The sequence below is a fragment of the Mangifera indica genome, chromosome 5, assembly GCF_011075055.1.
Source record: "Mangifera indica cultivar Alphonso chromosome 5, CATAS_Mindica_2.1, whole genome shotgun sequence".
Taxonomy (NCBI): Eukaryota; Viridiplantae; Streptophyta; class Magnoliopsida; order Sapindales; family Anacardiaceae; genus Mangifera; species Mangifera indica.
In genome coordinates, this window is record NC_058141.1 from 18,129,049 (window position 1) to 18,141,302 (window position 12,254).

Genomic DNA, 12,254 nt, shown 5'->3' on the forward strand with positions numbered 1-12,254 from the left:
ACCCTTCATCTCTCTGGCGATTGCAAAAGATAAAACAAAAATACATCTTCGTCAACTCCATACGAGACAAATTGATGAAAATGCTCATCTGATCACTTTGTTTGGAAAACAAACTTAGGTTTTATAAAAAATAATATTATTTTTAAAAGTTAAAAAACTTTAAAGAGAGGTAAAGTTAGTTTTTAAAATTTTAAGAGAAAAATAATAAATTTTATATATTTTTAATATTATTTATAAAATTATAATTTTATTTCTGTTTCTAATAAATTTTTTTAATAATAATTAATTCATAAATAAAATTTTAAATTTTATAAATGTGATTTTAGGAACATTTCAAAATCTCATTGGGAAATAGTCCTTTTGGCCGAAAAAACAAATCAACACCTGTCAATAGAAGTAGTCACATGATGTGCGTGGCTCAAATTAAACTCTACGGGCATTATCCCTATCATTTACTAGAAATAGCTACGTTCGTGCAAGCAGTCTAGAATAGAGAAGGAATATTTTGCCAAAACTTAAATATTCAAGTAATATAGGTTAAATTCTATTTTAAGCACGTGGTAGAAAACATCGTGGGGTGTAGTGCTATCTACGTGGAACGAGGTCACAAGAAACTAAGCTAGTTAGAACAAGATCCGACCGGCAAACACAAATCTGTTATTTCTCCAAATATTGAACAAATTTGTAAACGATAAAAACGTGCGGTTATTGTCATGTGAACTAGCTTGGCAAGCGACTTATGACGACCGTTCATGTGGTTGAAGATGCAGAATGTTCAATTGTCAACATACCGCTCGACTTTTATTGAAGAAGAGATAGCAAAAGCAGGGACTGAATACTCAAATTAATCTGCTGCCCATGAATGGTAAGTACAGGAGCAAAATGTGACCTCCCAATCACATGCCTTAAAGATTCTTCGACATTTGCAATATTTCATGCCAACTGGTGGTAAAATATATCATCGAAGAAAACTAAATATGATTCAAAATGTATGAATAATTTTTTGTTCAATTTTCCAAAATGCACCTCTGGTTCAATATTGCAGTCGTCCATCACAAGCAACACTAGGTGAAGTTCCGAAGTCCGAAAATTTTCATTAATAATTTAATTGATACATGCTAGTATGCAAGTGTTAAAACTTTGTTTTATTAAGTAACGGTCTCTAAAGTTTTTCAAAATTTAATAGTGGTATATTAATTATGAATTTTTACATACTGTACATAAAAAATAACGTATATAAACTGATACGAGTAATATATCATTATTTTTATATATTATAATATCATTAATCTCATAAATATTTTACATTAATTTTAATCTTGAATCCTCTTATACACATATTTTGTATGGAAAATTAATAAAATTATGTCTATTTATTTTAAGTATAAATATATATTAATATATATTTATTATGTGATTAAATAATTTTAAATTAAAGATATAAAATATATATATATATATTTATTTATTTATATATTTAAAATAAATATACATAATATTGTTTATAAGTAATATTGTCCCATTTTTGCCTCAATATATTAACGGTTTGGACAAGTGTTAAGATTATATTGGATCATGGACTGTTGCAGCGACTGGTACAATTCAGCCCAAATTCTTAAGCCCATAACGTTTGAGTTTGACCCGAGATTATGCCTGAACCTTAACTCAGTCCATAAATAAAAACACACTGACCCAACTATCCGTCAGCGGTTGAGAATCGAAATAACAAAAATGTACAAACCTTTTCTTCGTTCATTCAAAAATGTCACAACGGCCACTCGCACACCCTTCTTCCCGCCAGAAACTCCATTGCTCTTCTTCTACTCCTCATCATCACCACAAGGACAAGATGAAGAAAACCAAAACCAACGTGAACAGCAGCAAAATCAGAGGCAAAAGCAACCACCATCGATTTCCAATTCAAAATCTGCAATTGGGTCTCCATGTCGAGTCCAGAAGCTTATATCCTCACAATCAGACCCTCTCCTGGCCAAAGAAATCTTCGACTACGCCGCTTGCCAACCCAATTTTCGCCACACTTATTCTTCCTATCTCATTCTTATCTTGAAACTTGGTCGCGCTAAGTATTTTTCTCTCGTTGACGATATTCTCATTCACCTTAAATCCAGTCACCATCCAGTCAATGCAACTCTTTTTACTTATCTAATCAAAATTTATGCAGAAGCAGATTTACCAGGAAAAGCTTTCAAAACATTCTATAAAATGCTTGAGTTTGACTGCAAGCCTTTGCCTAAACACTTGAATCGCATTCTTGAAGTTCTTGTTGCTCACCGCAACCATCTCCGGCCTGCTTTTGATCTCTTTAAGAGTGCACATAAGTATGGTGTTTTGCCTAATACCAAATCCTACAACATTTTGATGCTTGCGTTTTGTTTGAATGGAGATTTAAGTATTGCATACTCATTGTTTAACAAAATGTTTAAGAGAGATGTTATGCCTGATGTGGAGTCGTATAGGATTTTAATGCAGGGTTTGTGTAGGAAGAGCCAGGTGAATACTGCAGTTGATTTGTTGGAGGATATGTTGAATAAAGGGTTCGTACCAGATACGTTGAGTTATACTACATTGTTGAATAGTTTGTGCAGGAAGAAGAAACTCAGGGAGGCTTATAAGCTTCTCTGTAGAATGAAAGTTAAGGGTTGCAACCCTGATATTGTACATTATAATACGGTCATATTAGGATTCTGTAGAGAAGGACGTGCAATGGATGCTTGTAAGGTTCTAGAGGATGTGTCTTCCAATGGGTGCTTGCCTAATTTGGTGTCTTATAGGACTTTGGTCAGCGGGTTATGTGATCAAGGGATGTTTGATGAGGCGAAGAAATATATGGTTTTAATGCTATCGAAGGGATTTTCTCCACATTTTTCAGTTTCCCATACTTTGATAAGGGGCTTTTGTAATGTTGGTAAAGTTGAAGATGCTTGTGGAATACTGGAAGAACTGCTTAAGTTTGGGGAAGCTCCACATAAGGACACATGGGTAATTATAGTTCCTAGGATTTGTGAAGTGGATAAGACTGAGAGAACAGAGGAGATTTTGAACAAGGTTATGAAGGTAGAAATAAAGCGTGACACAAGAATAGTAGAGGTAGGTATTGGTTTGGAGGATTACTTGATTAGGAAGACACTATCGAGATCACCCAGAGCTTAGAGCTCAACATGCTTCCTTCTGTAATAAACTAATTTATTTTTGCCCCCTTAAAACCGAGCCAGCTGTGGATCTTGTTCCATGGGTGAAAATCTTCTTTTATCATACTTGCTATGCTTCACTCTTTTAAGTGATTTATTTTTGCTGTCATATGAAGATTTTGTAAGCTAGCGAAGTATCCAATGTAATACATCTTTATTTGTCTTCAACTTGTCTTTTTTCAAGTCCCCTGCTGTGACCAATTTCCGATTAGTTTAATTTTGTTGACTGTTCTAATGTGCGCAGAGATTTTCTTGATCCAGGCCCCTCTTATGTTGACTGTTGATGCAGAAGAGCAAGTGATATACCAAATAAGTGATCCTTTTAACTTGTGTTACCATCTCAGTTATTGCTAAAATATTGAAGTTCTGCACGGGAAGCCACTTTATATGAGTTTTCCCTCCGGCAAGTTTATTCAGGTAAAATTTTGACTGTGGAAGTTGAAATATGACAAAATATAGAAAATTCCCAGAGTGAGCCGTAAGATGCAAGATTTTGTATTCTGGTAATTGTAAATAGCTGCTCTTCCAACTACACATTTCAGCCAAGGCGGCTGCTCCAACTTAATTCCATTTCCGGTTGATAAAACAAGTTTCTTCATCAACATCTGCGTATCAAAACTGCAGTCAAGATTCACTTCTTTCAACACTTCCTCTAACAATTAATGTACAGCCTCGAAAATTCTGCAAGTGGAATATGAGTATGTGACAGGAATCAAATTAAGTGCAGAAAAAGAAATGTGACTCAAAAGGCAATGTTATTGGACTTAACTGTTCCAGTTAAAGAGGATGCAGCATCACTTTCTGCAGCTGAAGAGAAGGAAAGAAACGTGAAGACACGGTTTTTTCCTCGTTCATGATCGTGCAACACTCTTGCACTGACCAACAATATACATCTTTGGCGTCCACCAAAGCTAAACACCTTTAGCAACATTCCAACTCCAAGCACTTCTTTCGATATTTCAGTCATCAACTCATCCTTGTAATGCCACAATGCTAAATGTCTACTTCTCCTGTGATTTTACCTTTACAATTTAACGGGTATTAATTTAAAATACAATAAACTTTAAGTAAGAGTAAGTCCTTCGGCCAATAAAAAAATATCATTTAAAATGAATTAATTATTTCTTGCACATAAATGACAAAACAAAGCAATCTTTTATCAGATGAAATTTAAATTATCTTGCAATTCTGAATAAAATTGATGGAAGTTTTTTAAAAAAAAAAAAAAAAATTAATTTCAAAATAAGAAAGAGATGCAATCAAATGCGCTGATATGGTGCGTCCTAATTGGATGGATGAGGAGTGCAAATATTGAATAAAAGTTGAATTAATTGATGTCATTAGTAGGGATTATTATTTGTTTGCTTACAAACAACTTAATCTTGTGGAATTTCAGAGTGAGGTGGGAGAGGCCTGATCTCAAATCCACAATTACGCACTGAGATGTCGTCGACTCCAAAGGTATCATCGGAAGAGCAACAAAATGAGGAGACAGCTCTGCCTCCGTCTGTTAAATTCGGTACACCTGAGGCCTTAGCCTATGTCCGTACTCTAACAGACGTAGGCGCCATGACGCGTCTACTCCACGAGTGCATCGCTTACCAACGGGCGCTGGACGTCGATCTTGACAACCTCCTCTCGCAACGCAGTGACCTCGACAAGCACCTTCTCCAACTCCAGAAATCCGCTGAGGTGCTGGAAATAGTGAAGGCTGATTCGGATCACATGTTCTCTAACGTCCGCTCCACCAGCGATCTCGCTGATCAAGTTAGCGGCAAAGTCCGAGAGCTTGACTTGGCTCAGTCTCGAGTCAATGACACTCTCCTTCGCATTGATGCTATCGTGGAACGGAACAATTGTTTGGACGGCGTTAGAATTGCTATGGATGAAGAAAACTTCGAAGCCGCGGCCAATTATGTGCAAAGGTTTATCGAAATTGATGGCAAGTACAAGGACTCAGGATCTGAGCAAAGAGAACAATTAATGGGGGCGAAAAGGCGATTGGAAGGAATCGTTAAGAAACGCGTGTTAGTGGCAGTGGATCAAAGAGATCACGGTACGATCTTAAGCTTTATAAAGCTTTATTCACCATTAGGAATAGAAGAGGAAGGATTACAAGTGTATGTAGGGTATTTGAAGAAAGTTATAGGGATGAGATCAAAGATGGAGTATGATAATTTGGTGGAGTTGATAGAGCAGAGTCAAGATGAAACCAAGGTTGATTTTGTTTCCTGTTTGACTAATTTGTTTAAGGATATTGTGCTTGCTATTGAGGAAAATGATGGGATTTTGAGCGGTTTGTGTGGAGAGGATGGGATTGTTTATGCTGTATGTGAGTTACAAGAGGAGTGTGATTCAAGAGGGGGTATGATTTTGAAGAAATATATGGAGTGTAGAAAATTGGCTAAGCTAGCATCTGAGATTAATGCTCAAAATATGAATCTACTAACTGTGGGTGTGACTGAAGGTCCTGATCCGAGAGAAGTTGAGTTGTATCTGGAAGAAATTTTGTCATTGATGCAGTTGGGTGAGGATTATACTGGATTTATGGTGTCTAAGATTAAGAGTTTAAGTTCTGTGGATCCGGAGTTAGTACCACGAGCTACTAAGGCTTTTAGGAGTGGAAGTTTTAACAAGGTTTTGCAGGAGATTACTGGGTTTTATGTGATTTTTGAAGGATTCTTTATGGTGGAGAATGTGAGAAAGGCTATTAGGATTGATGAACCTGCACGTGATAGCCTTACCACATCTATGGTAGATGATACTTTTTATGTTATTCAGAGTTGTTTGAGAAGGGCAATATCTACTTCAAATATTAGCTCTGTGATTGCTGTCTTGAGTGGTGCAACTAGTTTATTAAGCAATGAATACCATGAGGCATTGCAACAGAAAACAAGGGAGCCAAACCTTGGGGCAAAATTGTTCTTGGGTGGTGTTGGTGTGCAGAAGACTGGCACAGAGATTGCAACAGCTTTGAATAATATTGATGTGAGTAGTGAGTATGTCCTGAAACTAAAGCATGAGATTGAAGAGCAATGTGCAGAGGTGAGTGCCACACTTGCTTTTATGTTCTGTCTTTTGTTTGAATTTAACTTGCCTGTATCTTATTTTTTTTTTTTAAAAAAGGTTGGCTTGCCCGTGGTTGTGTAGTTGCTGCATTACAAGTTAGAGCATACATTGAGTAATTTGATACACATACACCTGCTCTTAGAGTTCAGAAGGTTTGCAACAATACTACATATATGTCTTCATATCATGTGTCTGATAAACTGAATAAAATTTAATTTATACAGTGAGGTACTTTTTTGACTGCAATCTGTTAGGTTCCACCTGCAATTCTTACCCAAACACAGAAGAACACAGTCCAAAATCACAACCAAACACACAAAACAGAAGAGAATGAGGAATATAAATCTGATTTTATTTATATTAGTAGGGAGGAAAACAATTTATCACTCACTGCTACAATCTGGCTACACAACTGCCCAAAACAGTCAACAAATGGATAATTTTATTAATTCAAGGAGCCAGAGACCTCCCCTTTCAGCCAAAGGCTCTCCAAAACCCAAAACAATATTCCTCTCCACATGAGTTTCCGTCTCTCTTTTTTCCCTTAGCCATGTGGTCCACTCCCCTTAAGTGGTCACCCTCTTCTTTTGTGCCAACGGCTGTATCTGAATTTGTGCTCGCAACCGTTTGTTTCCTGCAGCTAACAGATATGTTAGCCCTAACACAATCCATAAACACTGTCTCCAAAGCAGGAAAAAAATAATAATAAAAAAATAGAAATTGATGGAAACTGGATTAAAATTGGCATTGCATGAATCTCATTTAGTATTTTGGTAAATGCCTCCCAGTTTTGTCCATGAAGTCATGAGGAGGAAGAATGTATGGCTGTGAATGAAGGAGAGTGCAACCTGGATCAACATTTTTGTAGTTCGCTTAACGAAACTTGATATGTAATTTTGGGTGGTAATGAAGATTCAGACACTTTTTCTGGTAAAATAGTGAACTTGTCTCACGAGGACAGCTGATTAGTATTATCGAAGAAACCTTCCTTTTAATCTCTGCTCAACTTCTCATTGTTCTTGTTGAAAGACTTTTTATTGTTCATTTGTTTGTTAGTTCTAACATACTAGAAATCTTATATGACGTCTTAGCCTGCTGTCTGAGGCATAAGAATGTCTTAGATGTGTCTCCTAAAACTTGAGCTGATTAACTAATCAAAACCTAATAGTTATCTCCATCCTATTCACTTTTTTTTTTGGTAAGTGTCTCCATCCTATACACTTGAATCCTATATGCTTGAACACTGCCTGATAGTTATCAGATATTATTGTGACAATATTTTTTATGTCATCACATACCCTTGATTGCCTTCTGTTCATTGGGCTTTCTTTTTGGTTTTCCTGGTTGTTGAAATTGTAATGATATTCAAGTAGTAGAATAATAGCAATCATTTCTTCAGGTATTCCCTGCACCTGCTGACAGAGAAAAGGTTAAGTCTTGTTTATCTGAGTTGGCCGATTTGAGTAAAACTTTCAAGCAAGCCCTGAATACTGGCATGGAACAACTCGTGGCAACCATAACACCCCGTATCCGTCCAGTTTTGGACAATGTTGCAACCATCAGCTACGAGCTATCAGAGGCTGAATATTCTGATAATGAAGTTAATGATCCATGGGTTCAGAGGCTTCTCCATGCCGTTGAGACAAATGCAGCATGGCTCCAGCCACTGATGACTGTGAACAATTATGACACATTTGTTCATTTGATCATTGATTTCATTGTTAAGAGGCTTGAAGTGATCATGATGCAGAAAAGGTTCAGTCAACTTGGTGGCCTGCAGCTTGACAGAGATGCTAGGGCTCTGGTAAGCCATTTCTCTAGCATGACTCAGAGGACTGTTAGAGACAAGTTTGCTCGCCTTACACAAATGGCAACAATTCTCAACTTGGAAAAGGTATCTGAGATTCTGGATTTCTGGGGCGAGAACTCTGGTCCTATGACCTGGAGGCTAACCCCAGCTGAGGTTAGGCGAGTTCTTGGTCTAAGGGTTGATTTTAAACCTGAAGCAATAGCTGCTCTGAAGTTGTAAAACTTCCCGTTTCATATTCTTCTATTATTTTCCCGTTAAGTGTAATAGCAAACCCATACCATGCACCAACTATAGATAGTCTGGCTAGTTCTTTGGGTTTATTTTTTTCTTTTTTACGAGTTTTCTCGGTGGCACCACCTCAAATCTGTTGATTGTCCAATTTTGAACCTCCCAACCAGTGCTTGGATGACGCACAATCATTTGATTATATTGTCCTCATAGGAAAGCATTAGTGGTACAGAAATTTTACTGGGAGTTTGATGTGTATTTCTTAGTCGTTTTTTCAGCCATGGACTAGTGATGGATTGTGGCACTGTGCCGACTGTAGGGTAAGTGTTTTTTTTATTTTTGATAATAAAAAATTCTTATTTGAATCGAATTGTTCTATGATTAAATCAATCATATCAAATATATAAAATCCTTGTTTAATTGTAAGGTTGATGTATTCATGGTTTTTTGAAGTTTGGACACGAAAACTGACTTTGCTAAAGGGTGAATATCAAGTTCAGCACAATTTGGTCAATGGAATTCTACAAAAAGAAGAAAACGCAAAATTTAGCTATTTTCCATTACCAGAATAGAACAAACGAAAATTAGAGAGTACACTCACTAGTCACTACCCATCGGGTTGTACATTTTTTACACTAGTTCAGGGAAAAATGATATCAAGATGACACAAAATCAGAAACTTGACAAAGAAGAGCAACCTAAAGAATAGATCCTGCTTCCGTATGCACTGCATTCCGGCAAGTGTACGTGTGAATACTAGCAGTAATTATATATAAACCTAGTAATCTAAAATTAAAAGCCAGCATAAATAGATTGATAAATAATTCAAATTTGGAGGTTAGACATGAGCAGTGCCCTCAGTGAATTTGGGATCCTCACATCTATAACGCCCATCAGCTCCAATACCAAAACCTTTTGGGTCTGCAAAAACATTCTCAAGCAGCTGGCTACGAGGTGGATGAGGACTTGCATCTGCAAACTCAACTGCATCCTCAACCACCTCATCAATCTTTTTATCTATGGCCTTTAACTCAGCTTCGCTTGCTAACTTGCTCTCAATCAAGTAATTCTTCAATGCTGTGATAGGATCCCTGGCAGCATAGTGAGCCTTCTCAGCTGCCAAACAAGAACAGAGAATTTGAGGGCAAGATTAATAAGAACAAAACAGAAAAGTCAAATAAACAGAAAATCAAGGCAACAAACTTAGTTGCATAACCACACAAATCCAAGGCAACAGCATTGTTCACCAGAAACATGATATTCCTGCTTGACCTGAGAGCAACTTTTGTGAACTTACCACAAGTTAGAAAAATCTAAAGCACATGAAGTCATAAACATGGAAACTGATTTTTCTCAAATCAGTCCTCTCAAACACTTTCAGATGAAGTCAGAAATATAGAAATATATATTTCTCAAATCAGTCCCTTCAAAGTGCTATCAGCTTATGTCCTGAGAAACCCTTTAACTCTATCTTCAGATTTGACCAGAAAAGACTTTCTATTTGCTGACAGTAACCTAGCTGCTACTTCACACACTCAAATGTACTGGTACTGAAAAAAACTAAGTTCTTTAAGACCCAACCAACAATGTATCCAAATTAGCACTTGCACATCACGTAAAGAACAATTCAAAAGATACTCGTCCATAGACCAAAATGAATAATTCGATCAGGACAATAATGCATGCCCAAGGATAACAACAAATGCAACTGAAGACTAAAGGTAGAAACAGCGTTTAAGCGGGAAAGGAAGGCTATAAATATAAGCATGAGGGCATCAGTTCAAATGCACAAGGAAAATATCAACCATAATAGACAACCAAGGAAAAATAAGCAGAAAGCCAGAACTGCAGAACCATATTCAACTGTTTACCAGGGTCACGAAGCTCATCAGGGTCAGCCAATGAATGCCCTCTAAATCTGTACGTCTCACATTCCACCAAAGTTGGCCCTTCACCCCTCCTAGCTCTTCCAATTGCCTCCTGGGCTACTTCCCTCACCTTCAGAACATCCATCCCATCAACATGAACACCAGGCATCCCGAATGCTGGTCCCTTCTTATAAATTTGAGGGTCTGAAGTTGCCCTCAAATGTGACATTCCAATTGCCCATAAGTTATTCTCCACAACAAACACAATGGGCAACTTCCACAATGCTGCCATGTTCAAGCACTCAAAGAACTGCCCATTGTTACAAGTTCCATCACCGAAAAAAGCCAATGTCACATGATCACAATCTGCTTCTTTTAACACTTCCCTCCTATACTTGGAGGTGAAGGCTGCACCTGTAGCGACTGGAATTCCCTCGCCAATAAAGGCAAACCCACCAATCAAATTGTGTTCCTTCGAGAACATGTGCATAGATCCACCTTGGCCTCTGCAGCATCCAGTGGTCTTGCCAAAGAGCTCACTCATCACAGCACGAGCTGGGACTCCCTTACTCACGGCATGCACATGATCACGATATGTGCTCACCACAGAATCCTCCTTCTTCAAAAGCTTAATAAAACCAGTTGACACAGCTTCTTGGCCATTGTAAAGGTGAACAAAACCGAACATTTTGCCTCTGTAGTACATCTGAGCACACATGTCTTCAAAAGCTCTACCAAGAACCATATCTCCGTATAGATCTAATCCTTCCTCTTTTGTAATCAACTGAAAACTCAAACCGAATTAAAGCAATAATCTTAGCCTATATTTTTATGATATTCATATAATTAACGCTTGCAAGTAAAGAACTTCTCAATAAGTTTCTAAACTCTGGAGACAATCGGGATTTATTTTCAATTATATTAAGCAAATTAATTACATATTTTACTTCAAATGGAAATCTAGAATTGAATAATGAGCCATGTATTTGCAGTAAGATCAAACGAAAGAGAAACCAAATTCAAAATTCCAATATCATAAATGAGAATAAAAAATTTCAACAAAATAAAGGAAAACACAAAAAACTTCCAAAAACAAAGATAATCAATACCATTCCTTAGCTCTCTTAGCAAGCAAAGACACAACATAACAAAGCATCTAAAACAACCAAGAGAGAATAATGAGAGTGGCATTAAATAAACAGAGCGAAATTGGTTACCAGGTTTGAACTAGACTTGACCTTCTTCTCCTTAACAACCTCAGAGACAGCAACAACAGCACATCGACGGTGGAGACTAGGTTGATTAAATTGAATAGAAGTAGGTCGAAGCTTGTACGTAGATCCGAGAAAAGGAGTAGTGGTTTTGAGAGAATCAAAGAGGACAGGCTTGTCATGAGATCTGGAGTTAAGAGATAACGGATTGACAAAATTGGTGGGAGAATACGCCGTAGCCATTATTGATTCAGAGTGTTTGTTTGGAACCAGAGGCAGAGAAAGAGGGCTTGGTAAATATAAGGGGAGAAGGAAAGAGGCGGAGGGAACGAGGGAGGAGAAAGGCTTAGAAATAATCGACTTGAAGAAAGGAAGGAAGGCCACCCAATTCTTAACGACACTAATTTGTAAAGTCAGTTATGACCTGTGATCGTTCATACTCACGTTACATGCTTTCAATGCTGTCATTTTTCGTTGGATCTTCTTTTAATATATATATATATATTTATAATATTATATTATATTTATAATTTTTAGATATAAAAATAAATTTATTTTTAATTTTGATAAATAATATAAAAAATATTTAAAAATAATTATATTCGAAGACATTTAAATAAAATAATTTATTAGTAATCTTTTATTACTTTTAATCAAACACAATAATTATTTATACTTATCAAATTTTATCAAATAGAATAATTATTTATATCCAGTAATCTTTTAAGTAATTTATCTTTAAGATAATTTTTTTATTTTGATAATAAAATATTATCAAAACCAAACTATCATTGAGGTATATTTTTGGGATACATCTGGACCACGGAGACAGCTACAACTTCTGACGTGGCACTGGATA

General features: G+C 36.6%; 2 protein-coding genes across 3 annotated transcripts; one reads left to right on the top strand and one right to left on the bottom strand.

Moving 5' to 3' along the window:
• The first annotated feature begins 1,708 nt into the window (after positions 1 to 1,708).
• On the top strand, positions 1,709 to 8,681 carry LOC123217771 (conserved oligomeric Golgi complex subunit 4-like). Of its 2 annotated transcripts, none has more exons than XM_044638898.1 (3): positions 1,709 to 3,165; positions 4,653 to 6,254; positions 7,678 to 8,681. In XM_044638898.1, the coding sequence occupies exons 1-3, from the start codon at positions 1,732 to 1,734 to the stop codon at positions 8,305 to 8,307; spliced, it is 3,666 nt and encodes a 1,221-aa protein (XP_044494833.1). In that variant the 5' UTR covers positions 1,709 to 1,731; the 3' UTR covers positions 8,308 to 8,681. The 2 variants fall into 2 exon arrangements, with proteins under 2 accessions (XP_044494833.1, XP_044494832.1); XM_044638897.1 differs by lacking the exon at positions 1,709 to 3,165 and adding an exon at positions 4,465 to 4,485 and having other exon boundaries at positions 4,606 to 6,254.
• Positions 8,682 to 8,850: 169 nt separating this feature from the next.
• LOC123217772 (pyruvate dehydrogenase E1 component subunit alpha-3, chloroplastic-like) lies at positions 8,851 to 11,858 on the bottom strand. The gene is made up of 3 exons (XM_044638899.1): positions 11,402 to 11,858; positions 10,188 to 10,968; positions 8,851 to 9,432 (listed from the first exon to the last, which is right to left on the bottom strand). Exons 1-3 carry the CDS (start codon positions 11,636 to 11,638, stop codon positions 9,155 to 9,157), a joined length of 1,296 nt encoding a protein of 431 aa, XP_044494834.1. The 5' UTR covers positions 11,639 to 11,858; the 3' UTR covers positions 8,851 to 9,154.
• Positions 11,859 to 12,254: the final 396 nt, after the last annotated feature.